The sequence below is a fragment of the Coturnix japonica genome, chromosome Z (genome assembly GCF_001577835.2).
Source record: "Coturnix japonica isolate 7356 chromosome Z, Coturnix japonica 2.1, whole genome shotgun sequence".
Classification (NCBI taxonomy): Eukaryota; Metazoa; Chordata; class Aves; order Galliformes; family Phasianidae; genus Coturnix; species Coturnix japonica.
This window is the reverse complement of record NC_029547.1, coordinates 14,385,533-14,406,480: the sequence shown is the minus strand read 5'-3', so window position 1 is coordinate 14,406,480 and position 20,948 is coordinate 14,385,533. Positions and strand designations below refer to the sequence as shown.

Sequence of the window (20,948 nt, the reverse complement as noted above, 5' to 3'; positions counted from 1 at the left end):
ACAAAGGTGGGAGCAATATCTGTGTGTATACCTGGGTGAAAACATAGGGGAGAAAGGGGGAGGAAGAATCTAAAGCCTGTACTCTTCCTCAAAAGGATTAGAACTAATGTTGATACAGACCACATTTCCTTGTCATACCTAAGAGTTTTTAACACTACCCTGACCTTTCACGTGTACTAGCACATAAGGGATGTACTGATGAGCAGCAGGACCAGCAGTGTGTCCAATACCTGGATCAGGAAGTTATCCTCAATGCACTCCAGGAGTCTCTTAGATTGCTTGTAGCTCACAGTGTTGCTTTCCTAGCAGACAGCCAGGTACCTTAGATCCACCATAAGGATGAGAGCCTGAGAGTATGATACATCTTGTAGTCAGAGTAACAGAGCCTGGTCAATAGGCTCTCTTTGATCAGGCAACTTTAGTAGACCTTGACTCCTGATGTCCTTTATTGGTCTGGTCCCTGTCTTAATGGATGACATCCATCTCAGGGTTCTGAGAGATGGCTGATGTGGTTGCCAAACTGCCCTCCATATCTGAAAAATCCTGTCTGTCTGGTGAAGTCCTCAGGGATTGGAAAAAAGGAAACATTACTCCCATTTTAAGAAAGGGAGAAAGGAAGACCCAGGGAACTACAGGCTGGTGCCTCACCTCTGTGCCTGGGAATGTCATGGAACAGATCCCCTTAGAAGCTATGTATGCTAAGGCACATATGAGACAAAGAGGTGAATTGATACAGCCAGCATGGCTGCACCAAGGGCAGATCTTGCCGGACCAAACTGGTGGCCTTCTATGATGGAATGACGGCTTCAGGGGATGGGGGAAGGGTGATGGATGTCACCTACCTGGACTTCTGCAAAGCCTTTGACATGGTCCCTCACCACATCCTTCTCCCTAAAGTGTAGAGGTGTGGATTTGAAGGATGGTCTGTTTGGTGGATTAAGAACCGTTTGGATGGATGCAGCCAAAGGGTTGTGATCAATGGTTCTGTGTCAGGGTGGAGGCTGGTCACGAGTGGTGTCCCCCAAAGGCTGGTCATGGGGGCGGCACTCTTCAACATCTTCATCAATGTCACAGACAATGGCATCGAGTGCACCCTTAGCAGGTTTGTTGATGACACCAGGCTGAGGGGTGCAGTCAATACACTGGAGGAAAGGGAAGCCATCCAGAGGGACCTGGACAGGCTGGAGAAGTTGGCCCATGTTAACCCTAATGAGGTTCAATAAGGCCAAGTGCAAGGTACTGCATTTGGGAAGGGCAATCCCAGTTGTTTATACAGACTGGGGGAAGAAATCCTTGAGAGCAGCCCTGCAGAAAAGGACCTGGGGGTTAAGAAGGTCCTGGTGGATGAGCCAGCAGCGTGTGCTTGCAGCCTGGAAGGCCAACTGTATCCTATGAAAAGAGGAGTGGCCAGCATGGACAGGGAGGTGACAAAGACACGCTCCTTTAAGCAATTCTGATTATTTAATCAGATACATTTTCTGTGCTTTTGCTGTTCTTCTGAGGAGAAAAAAAAAACAAAACAAAACAACAAAAAAAGCACCTACAAGCTACACAATGGTATTTTTTATTCTTGAATTTACACTGTCACAGATCAATGAAGAACCTGAGATTGACGACTTTTAAAAGTAATTCCCACCTCAATAGATTTTATATTAGTAAAATACAAAATATTTAAAAACCACTCTAGAAAGCCCTGAATATAAAAGGATTACAAAAATAACACTTAACAACTGAACGCAAATAAAAGCCAGACATTACAGTGTCTGAATGGAGGGCATGTGAGCAAGCAGTTATAAAACAGACAAATGCTTCTGGGCAGCACCTAACCAGATTTATAACAATATATAAAAAGCAATTAAGTAGGTAAAATTTAATGCACTTAGATCAGATTTTTAAGTATATAAACAGCCCCCTTCATCCTCAAAGAGCTGTTTAGTTCCCATATGGAACAACCACTGAGCCTTTTCCCAGCAGTTTTCAGCAGATAAGGATGGCTTCCTATAAGTACTAGCAACTTGTTTTAAAAGTTAATGGGTAGATCACACTACTCGTGAAAGGCTTCCAGACGTATCCTGCTTGGATCTTCTGGGTGTCTCAGGACAATCCCACTTCGCAGCAGCAGCTCCAGATAAGGTGGCCAAAATGAGCCATCAACTGTTACGTAGGGTTCGTGTGGTGCGGATATTAATTGATTCAAGAGAGTCTGGGGGACCAAAGTACAAAATTTAGAACATGTAGTGGAAATCAGTATTGATAACAGGAGAATTCTACTTCTGAATTTTTTACTGTATATCAAAAATCCTTAAGGGATTTCAGATGGTGTAACTGTAAGTGCCTAAGAAACATCAGTGTGAAGGCAGCAGGAAATCCTTACAAAAAGGAGAGATGTTTGTAAATAAGGCTGACAGGCCTGCAGTTTCCCAGGTATTCCTTCATGCCCTTGAGGAAAACCAGCATCACACTGGATTTCCTCCAGCCTTCAGGCACCTCTTCCATTTTCCAGCACCTTCCAAAGATGACAGAGAATGGTTCAGCAATCACTTCTGCCAGCTCCCTCCCTGTGGGTGTATCCCACAGAGGCCCATGGATTTGTGAGCTCCAGGTTTGCATAGAAAATCTCTGATCAGATCCTCCTGGGCCAAGGCAAAGTTTTCTGCCCCACTCACTCTCATCTTCAAGGTCTGGGATTCCTGGATGGCAATCTTAGCAGTAAAGACTGGAGTGAAGAAGGCATTCAGTAACTCCACCTTCTCAATGTCCTCCATTACCAGAGCACCCATTCAGCGGCAGGCCCTACAGGCTCCTTATGCTGCTGGTATACTTAAGCAAGCCAATGGACCAATCTTGAGCTTGGGGGAAGTGGTGTTTGAATGTTAACCAAGTCTCATGCAAATTCCTATAGCTACTTACTGACTGTGCATGACAAATGCCTTACAACAATTCACCACCTCTGGATACTTCCTTAACCTCTATTTCTTCCTTACCTAAATTAGTAACCTATTATTTTAGAGACTGAAAATCAAACATCAGATTCAGCATTCCTTTTGTACTCTTGAAGACTGTGTTTATGCCCTCATAATACAGGTACCTTAGAATACACACCCACAGATTATTAAATTTTTCCTGTTCTATCCTGCTTTCCACTGTAATCCTGGGAATCTATTGCAATTCCACAATGTAAATCTGTAATTACAATAAAAATATGACTTAGTATTTGTCTTTTTAAGAAACTATTGTATGTATCTAAGCAAATGGCTTGAAACTAGAACCAAGTTGCTCAACCGAAGAAAAAAAAACCCCACAGCCATAATCACCATAAAATAAAGATAAGGGACACTCACAGTTCAGGCCAAAATAGTTAAAAATAAGTCTGTATTTCTGGAACCAATTCATCCTTCCAAATGGAAATCAGACACTATCTGCATGTGTTCACATCTTAAGAAGGCTAATATTATCACAAAAAAAAAAAAATGAAGGGCAATTTGTTTTCCATAGGGAATACATCTATTTCAAATTCTTGGGTCTGTTTTCAGACTCTGCCTAATTTGACATTAATAGGCATTCTGAGATACTTCAGGCAAGTAAAACAATGTTGATGATGTAAGTAAAGATTCACTGTCTGGCCTTTAAACTGAAGTACAACAATGTCATAGTGACCGGATCACATCATCTTAACACCAGAATGGTATTCATCAAGTTTTCTCTCAAGAAAAAGAATCAATTTATTTTCTTTTCTGTGAGGTTTTACATGTAGCTTCTGACGACTGTCTGAAGTATAAGCATGGAGGACAAAAAGGAAATTACCTTTATGACTAGAAGGAAAAATGCTAGTGAAAAGACTTAATGCTCCTTCAGGATTATGCTTGACAACTCAAAATCTGAAGTTGTGCTGTAATGAAAAATACATTCTAACAAATAGTAGCATAAAATCCATTGGAAATGTATGAATTGAGACTCACTGATTTTCTCATATGAAAGAAGATCATCCTGTTAATACATATTACTTAGTTCTATAACTGATAGTCTGTCACTTTTCAGAAGTATTTGTCTTTAGCAGTAAAAACAGCACAAAATGGAATCACGTGTCTGACATCTTTTCTTAACCAAAGCATGTCTTCCCTCAAATGTACCTCCAAGACTCATAAAACTTCTACAAAATAAACACTATAAAATTACAGAAATAAGGGGTAAATCATTTCTCCAGATTAAACTTGAGACTTGGTTATCTAGTCTCATGAAAATGGGGAAGTTTAATTTGATAGATGTTAAAATAGAAATTAAACAGTCCTAAACATTTTACTTTTAAATTACCCAAGCAGTACACCACATTGTCATTTATCTTGTGAATGGGTTGCAGTCAGATCTGAGTATTAGAAAATCCCCCAAATCTCTACATGATACCATCTTACCTCTAAAATTTCATGAATCGTTATCTCACGTTCAGATGGCTCTTTGAAGTACCTCTGCAAACATAACCCCCCATTCAAATTAACAACAACAAAAAACACCCACAAAGCAAAATATGCAGGAAATATAATAAATGACAAGGAAAATTAATCACAATTATTTGATGGCACAGTACACAGCAGATGAAGACGTGCTTTTGTTCAGTCACAAAACAGGTATAAGGCAGGATTTAAGTAATAAATTTGTCAGTGCAATATCATGAACTTCAGTATTATAAATGATTACTTTAAAAGTCATTACATGCAATCTTTCATGACTGTAGTACAGCTACCTTGAAATAAAACCAAAAAATTAAACCATATTTCAGATGTATCACAACGCAAAACATCCTGTTAATATGAGCTGTTTCAGAAATGGTATTTTTTTGAATAGCAGACAAATGTTTACAATAAGCTGCAAATCTGGCACAGCTGAAGATTACAGTTCATGGTGTCTCAGTATTTTAGTATTTCTTCATCATTTCCAAATTAGAATTTATTTATTTTACCCCTTAAAAAAAAAAAAAAAGACCAAATTTAAGAGAGAGAATAATAAAATTCTCTGTAGAGCCATAATTTAGCAAATTAAAACAAACACAGTGCCAATAAAGCTGCTTGTGCTGTTACATATCTAACATGGTTCTTTTTTCTGTTTTCTCAGTGTTCCCTATTCATACTGAACACTGAAGCAGCAAACAATGCAGAGCTGCTGGCTGCTTACAAAGCACTGTGCAGAACATTACACAAACTCCGATTCTGGAACAGAGGAGTGAAAAGGTAGTAACTCATGAAAGGCAAATTCTGGCTCCTCCTTTCTATCACATTTCTTAATGGAAAGCCAAAAAGGGGACACACTGCTTGCTCCAAGGATATCACGCACAAATTATGACTGAGTTAGGGCTCAATAAAGCCTATCTTTTCGCCTTTATATTGATACGAGGCTAAGGAAATAGAACCCATAGTGAAAAGCTGCAAAAACTTCCAAGGGAGAATCATGAAGATGCCTTGTAGCCTTGGCTGTTGTAAAAAATACTACAGATTAGTTGGTGGGTTTGATATTTATGTGTCAAACCTACAATTAATTTTTGACTTCAGAAATTAATAGAACTGATATACAAATAATAAAATCTTAAAGATGTTAGTGTATAGATGTTTGCACTCTCCCAGAACTAGCAAATGTATTTTCCCATTTTTATAATATACACAATAAGTATTGTTTAATAATATTATATTACTTACACACTTCAAGTGTTACAAATTCCAGTAAGTATCTATAATTAATGTGCATAAAGTCACTTTGAAGCAGGATGATTATTAGCATCTATTTATTTTAGCTGAAAGGTACCTTCTTCCTTTCATGAGATTCCATCACCTGCCTGGGCAGCCCATCCCAATGCAGCACCACTCTTATCGAGAAAGAATTTTTCCCCTGGTGCAACTCAAGGCCATCACCTCTCATTCTACCACTGGGAAAACAGGATGACCCCCACATAGCTACAACCTCCTTCCAGGTCATCATGAAGAGTGATTAATGTCTTCCGAGTCTCTTCCAGACTAAATAATCCTAGTTCCCTCATAAGACGTGTTCCAGACCCTTCAGTGCTTCATTGCCCTTCTCTGTGAACACTCCAAACTCTCGATGACTTTCTTCTAGTGAGGGAATCAAGCTGATTAGAGATGTGGATAATGCCTTCTTTTGAATCCAGGTAGCATCAAATTCTATTGCTAATGCAGACAATTTGCATGTCTGACACATTAAGGAAAACCTCTTTCTCCAGCCTCCAGAGATGGCTTTAAGTGCTGATTATGGGGGACTAGCAGCTAAGAACCAAATGCTTTGAAAGACAGAAGATACAAATTCCCAAGACTGACTGGAACGTAACCCATGTTTAAGAGCTCAATAAATGTATTAAAAAAATTAAAAACTAAGATAAGATCTTGATTGGAAATTTATCTAAATAAGTCTTACTCTTAAGTAAAAGCAAATAAAGGTATAAAGTGAGCTTCTATGAGAAGGAAAAGTGCAGGCTCATCCCAGAGAGCTTGGGTGATGTGGTTTTCTGTAAAATAAGGAAAACTGCAAGGAAAAGAGACAGCGTACAGAAACTAACTAGGATTTCTAGCAGTATAACAAAGGCTGAGAAAATACAAGGAACTGAATTTTGCGCTGGGGTGGGAGATTCTAACATAAGTTGTTCCTCAGAATTCTGAAACACATTCATGAATGCACTGGTTCTTTGATTTGAACTTAGCAGGAGATGGCTATGAGGAACTTAATCCAACCTCGAAATTGGCCTTGCTGATAGAGCTGTACTGGAAGAACTCCAGAGATCACTTCCTAACCAGGTTTTTATATGAACCACATATAAGGTAGCAAATGAACGCTTGTGTTTCATTACATGAAATACATTTTTAAAGATATGACATCCATGGGGAGAAAAACAGACAACAGCTTAAAATTCCTTTGGGAAGGTAACTGGTATCTGAACAAACATCCTAAAAAAAACCTGCAAGATGAGTAAGAACCAGCAAAATGGGAGATGAGACATCAGGCTGAAATGAGGAAATATCTGATTGAAAGAAGGCTGTTAATTAAGTCATGGGATCATAGTCACTGAAGTTTTATGTTGTAACGGTGACAAGAAATGTAGGTTGTCCTGGTTTCAGCTGGGACAGCGTTCATTTTCCTCAGAGTCTGGTATGATGCTATGTTCCAAATGTCTTGGCTTTAATGAGAAAAATAACGTTGATAACGCACCAGTGTTTTAGTTGTTGCTGAGCAGTGCTGTACAGAGCCAAAGACATTTCAGTTTTTCAGCTTCTTGTACTGTCCTGCCAGCGAAGGGGCCAAGGGGAGCACAAGTGATGAGAGAGGACAGAACCAGGACATCTGACCTGAACAGGCCGAAGGGATTTTCCATGACATGTGGCATCTCAAGTGAACTGTAAAACTGGGGCAGGTCAGCCTGCTTGGGACAGACACTGCTCTAGGACTGGCTGGGCACTGGTTGGCAGGTGGTGAGCAATAGCATGGTATATATTTGTTCTGTTTATACATATGCAAAATAAAATTATAATTACTATTATTTCTCTTTTCATTTTCTCTCTTAGTAAATACCTTTTATCTCATCCTATGCATTATACTTTTTTCCCCCAATCTTCCCCTGATTCCACTGGCAGGGGGAAGTGAGCAAATGGCTGCATGATGCAGAGCTGCCAGGTTAAACCACAACAGCAGGGTGACCAGCATTTACTAATAGCAAGATTCTAGAAAGCACTGATATAGAGAAGAATGGAAATACAGTACAGGCAGGTGTGGATGACTTCAGAGATGATCACTGCGCCTCAGAAGCTGCACCTGGCATTTCTATGTGCTAAATGTGTACTATGTAAATCAAAGACTTTATTTATTTATTTATTTATTTATTTAGGATAAACTCAATTCTCATCAGTTAAAAATAACAGGAAGAAAAAAAACAAGAGTGTATTTTTTTGTGAAGAATATGAGCTAGTAATATTTTGTTATTAATATTGGTTTCTGCCAGATTCCAAAAAAACGATTAATCGGAAAGGAATCAAATACAGACAGTGAGCATTAGGATAAGCCAGGGAAATGGAAAGTTCCCTCATGAGAAACAAACAGAAAGCTTTGCTCTTTCAGTTTGCAAAACAAAGAAAAAGAAGGGATAAGACTGCTGTCCATGAATATATCAGGAGAGGTAAATACAAGAAAGAAGGTGCTATTCTAAGAACAATTCTGGTGTAAGAACACATGGATCTCTATTAAACGTAGTAAGTTTAAGACTGTAAATTAGGAGAGTTACTAACCAGAGTACTGAAATGTTTGAACAAACACCAGTAGGAAGAGCAGTAACTGAAAAGACTTAAAAATGACGCTCAATCAGAATAGTCTAAAAATTTATGGTGTGGTTGTCTGCAAGAACTGGGAACTAGATTCAAGAAATCTATTGCTGTGTTCCTAAGCATGTATGAAATCCAAATCAACCCCCACCTTATTTATAGCTTTTTTCTAATCATTTTTTTAAAATAGTAATGGTAAGAGGTTTATTTTTACTGCAGACTTTGAATTTATTATGCAAAATACTCCCTGACTGCCTATTTTCCCTAAGCTTTAAGATAATTTTTGGCACAGTTTGCCTGAACAAAAACTGATGGCTAACATTCTAAACTATACCGTAATTATAAACACTTGTCCTTACTACTGTTCCAAAAGCATTGTTAGGCAATTAAAATCTGCTTTGCCAAGGAAAATATGAATCCACTTGCCTAATCCAGTAAAAAAAGAAAAAAAGAAGCAATTTGGAGTGAACCCCACATCATTTTCAAATTTGGCACAGCTTTTATGCGTCTTATTGGGTAAAGGCTACATGCATTAAAAAAAAAAAAAATCAGCTGGAACAACCTTAAATAATATAAACCAAGTTGAAATACACTGATTAAATATAAAGGATCAGCTGTAAGATTATACTTACATTTCAAAATGACCAAAGATTTTATACCAGTGACTTTAATAAAATATTACATCCAATTAAATAAAAATGAAGCATTCAAATATAAGAGTCAGGAAAACAAACACAAAACAAACCATCACAAAAAAAATACAATAAGAACAACAGAAAAAACACAACTCAACACTTTACCTTCTTTTTATCGTTTCCATTTTTCTCTCGAAAGGGAAAATGTTCTTCTAGGAGCTCATCCAAAACTTTAATGAGTTTTTTCTTAAATTCCTTCAACTCCAACGCTTGGTTTTTCAGTTCTTGATATACTCTAGTAGCCAATAAAATAGTAAAAACATACCAATAGGGTATCAAATTCAACAAAATATTTCTTTTCTCAATTAAAAAAGGCACTTATTTTCTGTTGTTAAAAGATCGTCATCTCATCATTTGATCTATTTTACAAAGCAAGTTGTATGTTTTTAAGTATTTGTTTGGCCACATACTTTTCTTGAAATTTAAGTTCTTCAATATGAAAAATCTGACATTACAGCAATACCTTTTTTCAGAATCTGTTGTTACAGCAATACCTTTTTTCAGAATCTGTTACAACTTTTTGTTTTTTCATTTCTTCTCCAATTTCTTCAATAGTGTTTAGTATTTCCACCTGTTCTTCATGCCACTGCTCTTCTCTTTGAAACATGAAAAATAGGATGCAGTACAATCACTAAATGCAATGCAGTTTTCCCTAAACAACAATTCTTAAGTCCTAATTCCTGTATTACCTTTCCAGATCTTCTTTTAGCTTTTCATTCTTACACTGAACTGCTGACAGCACCGCTTCAAGTTCTTCCTTTATCTTCTGCAACTATAAAAAGTAAAAAGAAACCTGAAATTTACAAATAGCCAAGCCCCCACTATTTGTTCTATGTCAGGCTTTATCTGTAGATCTGGATTCATATATCAGGTAAAGACTGACAAAATTATCTGCAGTTTCTCAAGGAGGCTCTGTTTTAAAATCCAGCTGAAGCTGTTTGCAATTTTATTGTCCCAGATACTCAATAATGTATTGAAACACTGTAAAACACCATTAATTCTACTTGAAGCAGATTGTCGAGCACTCACATGTACTGTTCACCTGGTGAAACACTAAATGCACACACATCAAATGTATAGCATTGAAAAAGAAAGATGCTGCAAAGAAAGGCTAATCATATACATTAATGGTACATATTACATACATGGGAGAGGAAAGAGGAAGAAACAATTTAACTACTGCAGCCAGGAGCTCCAGGTGCTGTTAAATGTGAGGAACAAAGCTCTCAAAGGACTGGGTCCTTCACTAATACATTATGTACTAAAAAGCAATATTCCTATAAGTTTAGGTCTTTTTAATATAAACCTACATTTTGAGTGTATTTTGCCTCCTTTCAGACACACAACAAAAACTATTTTCTATTTTGCTCAAGGAAACAAAACTTCCTAAAAAAACATTATACAGGTGCAAGTTTAATGTACACGCACAATAAATGAAAAAATGATTAGAACTATCAGCAAAATAAGCCACAAAAGGTTGTAGCTAAAACATAATGCAGCAGTGGAGTGAAATTAATTCAATTAATTATTTAATTACATTTAATTAAACAGCTCATTTATGACGGCTCTTAGCAGCTGATGGATTTTCTGCTGTCAGTGCTAGGAGGAAAAATCTAAAAGATATTTTTTAAAGCAGAGCAGTGTGCATATTCGTAGCTGCTGCTGCTTATCAGTGTCCAACCAACACTGCATGAAGCTGCCACTGCATTCTTGATTTGCCCCTTCAAGACTAGAAGAACTCAAGAAAATATTTCCAGATTATTTTCACAGATATCTAGAGCTAACAATACTGAGTCTCCTTTGTAACTTATTCTGTTACATAACATGGAGTATGAAATGCAATAAATAATAAAAAAGAACTTTTGCTTAAAATATCATTCCTTACAACTGGAATATTTAAGTAATTCAGGGGAACATAAGCATCGGAACAACTACAGCGACAGAAGAAATACACCGATTAGCTTAGAAACAGTTCACAGCAGGAGAAGCTGTAGGGAAACATGGGAGCTGGACAGAACTTTCGAAAGATTAAATAGAAAGATAGAAGGTTATCCATTAACAGAAAAAGACTTACCTCTTCATCTCCTAAAAACAGCAGTATCTCTGGATTAGTAGACAATACTGAAAAATAGAACAAATAGATTTTAATGTGTTACAGTCACTTCCAAGTGAAAAAAAAACACTGAGTTTTAGGGTTTTGGTTGTTGTTGTTTGTTTTAATATACGTGAACAAGTACAGGTACATGATTCTGAAATGTGAAGCCTGTAGTCAGGATAAGCAAGGCTGAGTTGTCAATGGAAGAGTTTCCATCAACACAGGAAATCAAATTTCTTCAGTCTTCAAATTCATTCTAAAACAGGCTCATCAAATGATTGAAGAACTATGAGAAGGTCTGTTATCACTCTAACTTTACTTTTATATGTGAGCTGAGTTTGTACACTGGGGGACACTCAAGACCAGGTTGAATGGGCCCTGGGCAGCTGAGCTGGTGACCTGCTTTTGGCAGAGGGTTGGGACCTGAAAAAGGGTTTTTAGTCTATTTAAATAGGTTTTCTTCTATTTCAGTTAGTCAACATTACCCCTTGCCCACAAACTGAATAGCACTGAATCTGTTTTTTCCTTCTTTACTTTATCCTTTCAGGATGTGACAGAAACACGAATATCAGACCAAATGGAGGTGTCTTACTCTCCAAGGGCTCCATAGACCTGGTGGTGGCAGGCAGTGCAAAGGGACACTGCTGGGTCACAAACACCTCTGCGGGACTGAGAGAGGCTCCCAGACAGCCTGGGAGCTGCTGATTGTGACTTTAATTCAAGATAAACACAGTCAGTGTGACGTACACAAAATGCCCTTTCAGATTAAGATTTCATAAGGTAAGATTTTATCAGTCTAACCTGTCTAGCTCTCAGCCTCTCCTTGCATGTCAGATATTCCTTGCCCTTCATCAATTCCATACAACTGTCTGTGAGCTTTTTTCATTATGTCCAAGTCTCTCCTGTACTGCTGAGAAGGGGCACAACACTCCAGATGCATTCTCCAGGTGGCTGACTATCGAATGATCACATTCTTTGATCTGCTGGTGATGTTCTTTCCAAGACAGACCAGGATGCTGCTATCCCAAAAAAGAAGTTGGTTTGGTAGATGCATGTGGATTCTTTAAATAACAACTAGTAAATGCATTACACTTGGATACCTAAATGCTTCCCAACTGCTTGACCAGGACTGTGAAATCTACATGGAATCATATAATGGAAGGGATCTGAAAGCCCATCCAGCTCCAATCCCCCTGCTGTGGGCAAGTTGCATCCACTAGATCAGGCTGCTCAGGGCTCCATCCAACCTGTCCTTGAATGCCTCCAGGGATGGAGCATCCACAGCTTCTCCAGGTAGCCTATGCCAGTCACTGCCCTCTGACTAAAACAATTTCCTTCTGGTATCTAATATATTTTAAAACTCTTTCCCCTTGTCACTATCAGACCATGTAAAAAAGTCACTCTCCCTTCTGTTGATAAGCTCCCCTGAAGTACTGGAAGGTTACATTCTCATCTCTAAGCTGAACAAGCCCAGCTCCCTCAGCTTTCTTTTGTAGGAGAGGTGCTCCCACCCTCTCATTACCCTTGTGGCCTCCTCTGTATCCACTTCAACAACACATCTTTCCTGAGCTGGGGACCCTAGACCTGGACACAGTACTGCAGGAGGGGCCTCACAAGAGCAGAGCAGAGGGGGACAGTCCCCTCCCTCTCTCTGCCATCCACCCCTCTGTTGATGCAGCCCAGAATACAGCTGGCCTTCTGGGATGCAAGCACACACTGCTGGCTTGTATCAGGCTTTTCACCCACCAAAACCCTCAAGTCTCTGCCAGCCGGGCTGCTCTCAATGAGTTCTTCGAAGGCCAACGGCATCCGGGCTTGTTAACAGGAATGGTGTGGTGAGCAGGACTAGGGAAGTCATCCTGCCCCTGTACTGGGCATTGGTGAGGCCTCACCTTGAGTACTGTGTTCAGTTGTAGGCACCTCTAAACAGAAAGGACATTGAAGTGTTGGAGTAGGTCCAAAGAAGGGCAACAAGGCTTGTGAAGGGCTTGGAGAACATGCCCTATGATGAGAGACTGAAGGAAGTGCGGCTGTTTAGTGTGGGGAGAAGGCTGAAGGGGGACCTTATTGCTCTTTTCCAAGATCTGAAAGGTGACTGCAGAGAGAGCATTGTTGGTTTCTTCTCTCTGGTGACAGAACAAGAGGAAATGGCCTCAAGTTACACCAGGGTAAGTTCAGGCTGGATATCAGGACAAATTTCTCTACTGAAAGGGTTGTTAAGCACTGGAATTGGCTCCCCAGGGAGGTGGTTGAGTTACAGTCCCTGGATGTGTTTAAAACCTGTCTGGACGTGGTGCTCAGGGATATGATTTAGCAGAGGGTTGTTAAGAGTTAGGGTAGCATGGCTAGGTTGTGGTTGGACTTGATGATCTTTAAGGTCTTTTCCAACTTGAGCAATTTTATCATTCTGTGATTCTTCTCCTAGTCTCCATCTGGAACTGCCCCAACCCAGGAGTGGCACCTTGCAAATGGTTAATAGTTAACTTTGCAAGCTTGTCTCTTTGGATGGCATCCCTTCCCTCTGTTATATCACATTTAAAAACCTTACAAAGTAAAATACTATCCTTAGTGTTTACAAGAATAGATAAATGTAAGGAGATGAAAAGACCATTAAGGTCAACTTCCTAACAAAAATCCTCAACAACAGCAGCACTTCAGAAAAACTGTTATTCTTTTCAAGCATGGGGTAATGTTTCCCTAAAATGCAAAACCCAGTAATTTATGGCTCGTGCATTTTCTGAATAAGAAATGTTGTATTTAATAGCCTTTGATGGACTTGAGTCAGTTCACAATGCCATGTTAATTTCAAGTAACTGCGGTATTGTATGACTTAAATAATAAAGCATGTGAATCTTTCTATCAACTGGGAAAGTACAGCTACTATAGCACACTTAAGTGTTAATGTAATCAGAATATGTTTTGCCCAAGCTTGTACACTGAATTTCTAATCTTAAATAAAAAGCTTTTCCGTTTAAAAAAAGCATGAAATATCTCTTAAATGCAATACAATTATTTCATCAATTTTGCAAAGCACACTTTGAGAAAGTAATTTTATAGTTGTTTCAAATCTGCACAATTTATGTACACTCTTATTGCTTTAATAACAACTGTCCAATGATATAAATAAACCAACAAAATTAATGAGCTCAAAATGCATCAAATTACATGTCAGGATGAAATCTCTTTTGCTTAGGAAATTAGTCTAAATCTTAAAACAAAATATGAGTAAAGCACTCACAAATCAAGATCATTCTTTAGATCTACTGGAAGTAGCAGTCTGTGCTATCATTAGAGCACAAGCTCTTTAATAACACAAATTTAATAACACAAATTTTAATAACACAAATATCATTAATTTAATAATATTTGATACAATCAGGCAGAGAACTTAAAGGTATTTCCGCTATTCCTGTTTAGGTTCATTCTGGCAGTATTTTCAATTAAGTAATTAGTCCTCCAACACAAAGAACAGATGCATCGTGGTTTTGGTTGGTGAGCTTTGGCTTTCTTCACAGAGACTCCTATGATCCAACGTTTTGGATTTGTGGTGAAAACAGTGGTGATAAAATAACTAAATATTGATGTGTGAAATCAGCTAGAAACACCAAGTCAAGGATTTCTCAACTTCCCCAGGATGGGACTGTGCAAGATGATGAAGCATAACTGAAGTAGGACAGCCTGTCCTTATCTCAACACTTGTACCTTTCTGATGCTCTCCCTCAACACACCTGGGGAAAGCAACTTAGATGCTTACCAGCATTAAACCAAGAGGTAGAAAGAACCCATGAAAGACATGGAAGATGGAAGTACAGAAGGCCCTCCGCTATCCCACAATTGTAGCCCCATTCATATTCTTAGCAGTAGACTCTCTTTCCTTCTTCAGAGATGTTGCCAAAAAAACAAAGGTTTAACAGCAGAATGGCATTGTATGTTTTACAATAAAAATGTATAAACAGTTTATCCTAAACAAAATTGACATTATTAACAGGTTATACATCAAGAATACACTTTTAAACAAATAGCCCAAAGTTGAACATAATGGTGTATTTTAGTAAAGAAACCAATCATCATCAGGTATTTTACCCAAATAAGTACTTCAAAAGTTTTCAATTTATTTCCTCCAGTCAGCAGCTTACTCACAAACAGCAACCGAGAATCAGCATCTCCCAAATTTTATTCGATGTCATACTTTTGGTCTGCACACTTCTAAGAAGCATTTGAGGCTTACCTCTCCGACTGACAGGCTAACAATGCACATGAACTAAAAATTTATTCCAGTGAACACTGGCATCAATTTAGTAGAAATAAGAAGCATCTCTCATCTTTCCAGATCCTCTTACTTGACCATATACTAGGCTGCAAGTATGTGAGCTTTGAAAGAAGCTAGAAAAGTGACTATAATATTCATCTAAAAGTGAACTCCAATTTGGTCAAAGAGAGTAGAGGAGATCACAATTTGCTGTTTGCATGGTGGTTCCAAAATGACATGAACTTTAAGAAAAGCAAGACTACTCTGGCATTAAAATATTCAAAGTTGAGTCAATGCATTTAAAGATTAACTAAAAAAATTTACCAAGTGGAAAGATACTAACAAGGACTCGATATGAGACACAAAAATGGATGCTATCAGAATTCTACTGATAGGCTGGTGTAAACTCTTAGGATTTTCTAAAGTAGCAGAAATGCAGAAGAAACAATCATTTGTTGAGGAGAAACATGAAAGAAGGTGACAGAATAACTAATGTTCCTGATTTTCCATTTAACCAATTGATGATGATTAGAACCATGCATTATTTTCCACAATTGTAAGTTTATATCATAGTAAGAAACTGAAGTACTAAAAGAAAATAGAGTAACTGCTAGAAATTAAACATAAATATTATGGTGGGAAGCTTTTTATTTGACTTTTAACTAGTTATATTATAACAATACAGTAAGACAGTCAACACATACACAGCCTAAGATGCTCAGATGAATAATGTTGTACAACTTTAAAGGAGTAAGTCTTACAGGTAAGTAACCACTTACTTTCAGGATTTCTTTTTTGCCACTGATTGCACTCTGCTCTTACAGCCTGCATTTGCAACAAAGAAACCTGTATCAAAAGAAATTAAGTATCTTTTAGAGTGCGCTGAATTGTACTGGAATGAACTAAGAGTGGGACATAAATTCACTTACTAGATTTATGCAGCAGAAACAAAAGACTGACTACTGTGAAAGACCATTTTATCCTTTGGAGAATTACAAAAAGCAATTGCAGAAGTCAATAAACATTTTCACTCATTTCAGGGGGCAGAAAACAGAAATACTCGAATTTGGAATGTTCCCCTTAATTGCCTCTGTAGCATCAGACAATTACAGCTGAAGACAAGCCACTAGTAGCATCAGCATTTCACATCCTTGACTGTCTTTCGATATACTATTTACCGCTAAATGGACAGTCTGATCTGATGACTGAACAAACGACTTTCTTTCAAGAAGCAGTAGTCAAATACTCTGTCTACCAAATCTACATCTATGGTTTCAACAACATCAAAAAGCTTTAGATTACTCTTCTAGGTCACTGACAGCACTGAACATTTTCTCTTAAAGAACAATTAAAAAAAAAAATAAATAATAAAGTACTTCATTTATTTTACTATGATCTGGAGAAAGAATCATCATTACGATTCCATCTCCTGAAATTGGAGACTGCACATATTTGAAGAAAAATACACACATACATAATACATGCAGTCAAATTACAGCATAAGAAAGTAAACATACATTTAATTGCAGTAAGCAACGCTCTCTTCAACAAAAGGGACTACAGACCATATTCAGCTTTTCATCAAAAAAAAAAAAAAGAGAGAAAAAGAATCATCAGCTATGATCTCATACTAAAAAGAAGAAATTACACCTTAAGCTTGGATTTTCACAACTCGTAACAATTTAGAAAATACCTTTGGAAACCTTTTAAAACATTAAGCAGATCTGGAAAATTAAAAAGCCCTAAACAACAAAAAGAAATCCATCAAACAAGTGTTTTTTATTCTGTAGATTAGGTGGAGTCATCTCTCATAGCACTGGAACACCACTTTTGACAGTATCATCAGCCTGATCTACAAAATATTTTCATACATTAAAGTATACAAGTAAATTGACACTACCATTCAGCAACTGTATTCGTAAATATTTTTCTTTCTCATGCTGTTTTTATACATACCTAGCAAAACATAATTCTCAACAAGCAAACAACTATGTTGTAAACCAGAATCATCCTCAAACCAGAGTAAAGCCAACAACTTCAGAGAATAAGTGAAGATAATTTACTTTTCTTCTTTTGGAAGGAAACATTCTGTTTATATGGAAAATTTTGTGGAGAATAAAAAAAATAATAAAAATACTACCTTACCTTGGCATCTGATTCTCCCACTGGTTCTCCTGTTATAAGTGTTAGTTTGTTCTGATGCTAGGTAGAAAGCAAATGACAGACAATGTTTACTCATTCCTTTTGGAGGAAGAAATAAGATGTTTTAAAATTGCAGCAGTTACTGTTTACTATAAGGAAAAAAAAGTTTTGATTTGGCTCTTATTGTGTCCCTCAGAATCTGACCCAGAACAGCAAATAAATATTATGAAATCATACCACAGAAAAAAAAAAAGTAAAAATTCAAGTAATTGAAAAGTAAAAAAAAAATCAGCAGCTAACAATAGATGTGTAATTTGAGAAAGATAGCAAGTTATTAGGGAAACAATAGCACAGGGAAAAATACTGAACAGATGAGAATGTGAAAAAATGTGAAAACAAGAAAGTTATGAACAACAAGGCTGAACAGGGAATCTGCTCTGAAGTTCATACACCCAGTGCTACTATTCTAACATTCCAAGTAATCATTTTGTAACACAGTTTTTGTTTCAAATCATTTTGCAGGTTGATATACTACACAGCTGAGGAACAGGCTTACTTTTAAAGTGTACAGCATATCAGTTCCCACTGACTGCAATAAAATAAATACCAAGACAGAAATTCCTTTCAATGCACTGAGCCTACAATACAGAACAAGCTAAATAAGTGGTGCATGAATACCAGCTAAAATAGAAGGTAGGCAATTAACACTCTAAATATTACGAAGAGCATGAGTTTTCATTAGTCTCAACAGAATTTTATAAAATGCATAACATTCCCTCACTAGGTTTGGCCTAATTAAAAAGATAAATAAATATAACTTGATCTAAAGCCTTACTATTAGCATATTGGACTACCTGACAGAAGAGAAGCGTTTTATGATTGAGGTTGCAACTGTCAGCTTGCATGAATGTATGATGGACCCTAAGTACTTGTGAATAGCAACTTATGCCTGTCTTGCATAAGGCAAAATAGAGGATCTCCATTTCAGTGTATTGGTATTACCAGAACACAAACACTATCATTTCATTTTCACCAAGTTTTAATGTATTCTCTCATTATACTTCATTTAAGATGTAAGTAAATCATAAAGTCTGACTCTGAAAGACACTCTTCATCCCTGCCAACATGCCTGCCTTTCCAAGGGTCTTCATTTTGTTGTTCATGTCCTTGGAAGCAGTTGTAGTGAAGGGATACGAGCAAGAAATTCTGAGTAAAGTTAACAACAAATCTAGTCTAATATTCATGATTTGCATACCTTTTCCATCTCCCTCCAAATATTCTCATATTCGCACAAGAGTTCTTCCTTGGCCTCTACAGGGCAATCTGAGTCATTCATGATTTTTCTTGATTTCTCAACCTGTTAACAAGCAAATTGCAAAGTTACCACAGAGATAACAAAAATGAACAGATTACTGGATCATTCCTGCTGCATCAGGTCATGTCCATATTGCAGCAATCCCTTTGAATCCAGAAAGTTCTCAGTTAATTATACTTACGGATAGGGTCAAATCATTTGTTAACATCAGCTAAACACAACACTGTAGAAATATTTTGAAATAAGATACCAATATTTTCAATTAAATCATAAAGTGCAAAGTTTTCAAAAATGCTTTGGTTCATCTGGGCAACTTCTTTCCTGACAAAGAAACAATGTGAGGATAAAAGCCAGTCCAGAAAATCATGGTTTTCTTCCATATGTCCACAAAGTTCTTCAGCAGTTATCTCTGCTGCCTTCCAATAAATGCACCAGGCTATTTCTCCTTACAACTGTTTTCACTTGTTCATCAAAAGACTTTGAATTCAAATGTTGTGGACACAACAAAAGAAGCTGAAAGATACATAGAGAAGAAAATAACGAGTGCAGTAGGATGCTCAGCAAAAAAAAACCAACAAGAACTCATAGATCAAACTGGTCAAATTAAAAACGTTGAGAAACTGTTGGGCTAAATAGGCACACACACGTTTTAAGATGTCACATTAAAGTTCAGTCTATTGAGAGAAATATAAATGTCAACAACACGTGTAAGGAAAACCAGGAGGGCCAAAATATTACTCAAAGAGAGTCTGTTAAGGTATAACAACGAACTGCAACTTCCTAGTTCTACCAGAGGCAGTAAAACTTTAAAGAAGAAATAAGTGTCTTTGTCATCTTAATGATGCACACAAAAAGAGACATCACAGAATAATACGTAGAACAAATGAGTAAAATACTCAGCTACCACTTCCAGCTGTCAAGTAAGCCATAGCAGAGTGGCTGAGAAAAAAAAAAAACAACAAAATAATCAGCACTTTTCCTCAAATACGGTTTTAACAAACTGAGAAGTACCAATACCTCTGCTTAGCCCTCCTGGCAAATTTGTTGCATAAATAATTAAAAACAGAACACTAAGATTGTTAACACTAAGATCAGATAAGATCTAACAGCATGGCTTTTGCAAAGGAAAATCATTATCCTCTTAAGAGTCTTGGAACATCTCCATAACATAAAAGAGAACTAAATCACATCATTTTCAAAGAATTGTGAAAATCCTCCAGCGAAGTCCCCCACAGAAGGCTAATAAAGAAGCTAAGCAGACCTGAGATGCGTTTGTTTGTTTGTTTTTCCTTAGGCCAAAAACTGGCAAAGATACAAACAAAAATGAAAAAGCCCCAATAGGTCATTTTTATCACTGTAAAATGACTCAGCAACAGAGTCAAGAGGCCATGAAGGCTTTTAACATTGTTTTTTAACGTTGTTAACCTTCAGCATTTTCATGACCGACTTTACACAATCACAAGATGAACACATTTAAAGCAGAAACTACAGGCCACGATACCAGAAGCCCGATTCATTCGCGGTCCCTTATCGTTACCATGCTAAGTACACGTATTAAGACACTTTTTCAGACGTCATTTCTCGTAGCTGGCAGTTTTCCCTTTTCTCATACGGTGAGATTAGATTTGTGCCCCACAGCTGAAGGCCGGGCACTGCTGTCAGCGCAGCACTAACATTCCTCTCTCCGTACATAACACCTTGCCTAGGTCAAAACACACGCAGGAAGAACACTGCCAAGCTTCTCTTCGTAACATTTGTTTCACCTCACGGACACTTTGTCCCATGAGGTGAGCTAAGCCCTCCCTCCCTGCCTCCCCCCTGAGGCACCTCGCAGAGCGGGCCCGGCCTCAGCCCTCAGAGGCGATCGCAGGGTCATTCCTCACAGTCCCCCCGCGCCCCCAGGCCCAACGGCCGCACCTCCAGCGGCTGAACCTCTCCAGCAGGGCCAGGGCCTCCCCAAGGAGCCGCGGCCCCGAGGAGCCGCCATGTCCGCCCACATCCACCCACCCGTGTGTCCGTTGCCATGATGCCGCCTCACTTCAGTTCATCTCAGCGCGACCCGCCCGCTCACTTCGCGCGCTCGGCGCTGCACTGTAAGGAGCTCATTGGCTGCACCCTGTTACGTCACTTTTGTGTGCCCGGCGAG

General features: G+C 38.1%; 1 protein-coding gene across 6 annotated transcripts; it reads right to left on the bottom strand.

Moving 5' to 3' along the window:
* Nucleotides 1–1,541: 1,541 nt before the first annotated feature.
* On the bottom strand, nt 1,542–20,936 carry CENPK (centromere protein K). 6 transcript variants are annotated; one of them, XR_004305534.1, is made up of 11 exons: nt 20,810–20,936; nt 18,743–18,844; nt 17,491–17,547; nt 16,125–16,191; nt 11,076–11,122; nt 9,691–9,773; nt 9,496–9,597; nt 9,107–9,236; nt 4,410–4,463; nt 3,805–3,889; nt 2,094–2,203 (listed from the first exon to the last, which is right to left on the bottom strand). XR_004305534.1 is itself a non-coding variant. In XM_015848547.2 (10 exons), the coding sequence occupies exons 1-10, from the start codon at nt 20,825–20,827 to the stop codon at nt 2,045–2,047; spliced, it is 819 nt and encodes a 272-aa protein (XP_015704033.1). In that variant the 5' UTR covers nt 20,828–20,936; the 3' UTR covers nt 1,542–2,044. The 6 variants fall into 6 exon arrangements, 4 of the variants coding, with proteins under 4 accessions (XP_015704033.1, XP_015704034.1, XP_015704035.1 ...); XR_004305533.1 differs by lacking the exon at nt 3,805–3,889 and adding an exon at nt 3,103–3,183; XM_015848547.2 differs by lacking the exon at nt 3,805–3,889 and having other exon boundaries at nt 1,542–2,203.
* Nucleotides 20,937–20,948: the final 12 nt, after the last annotated feature.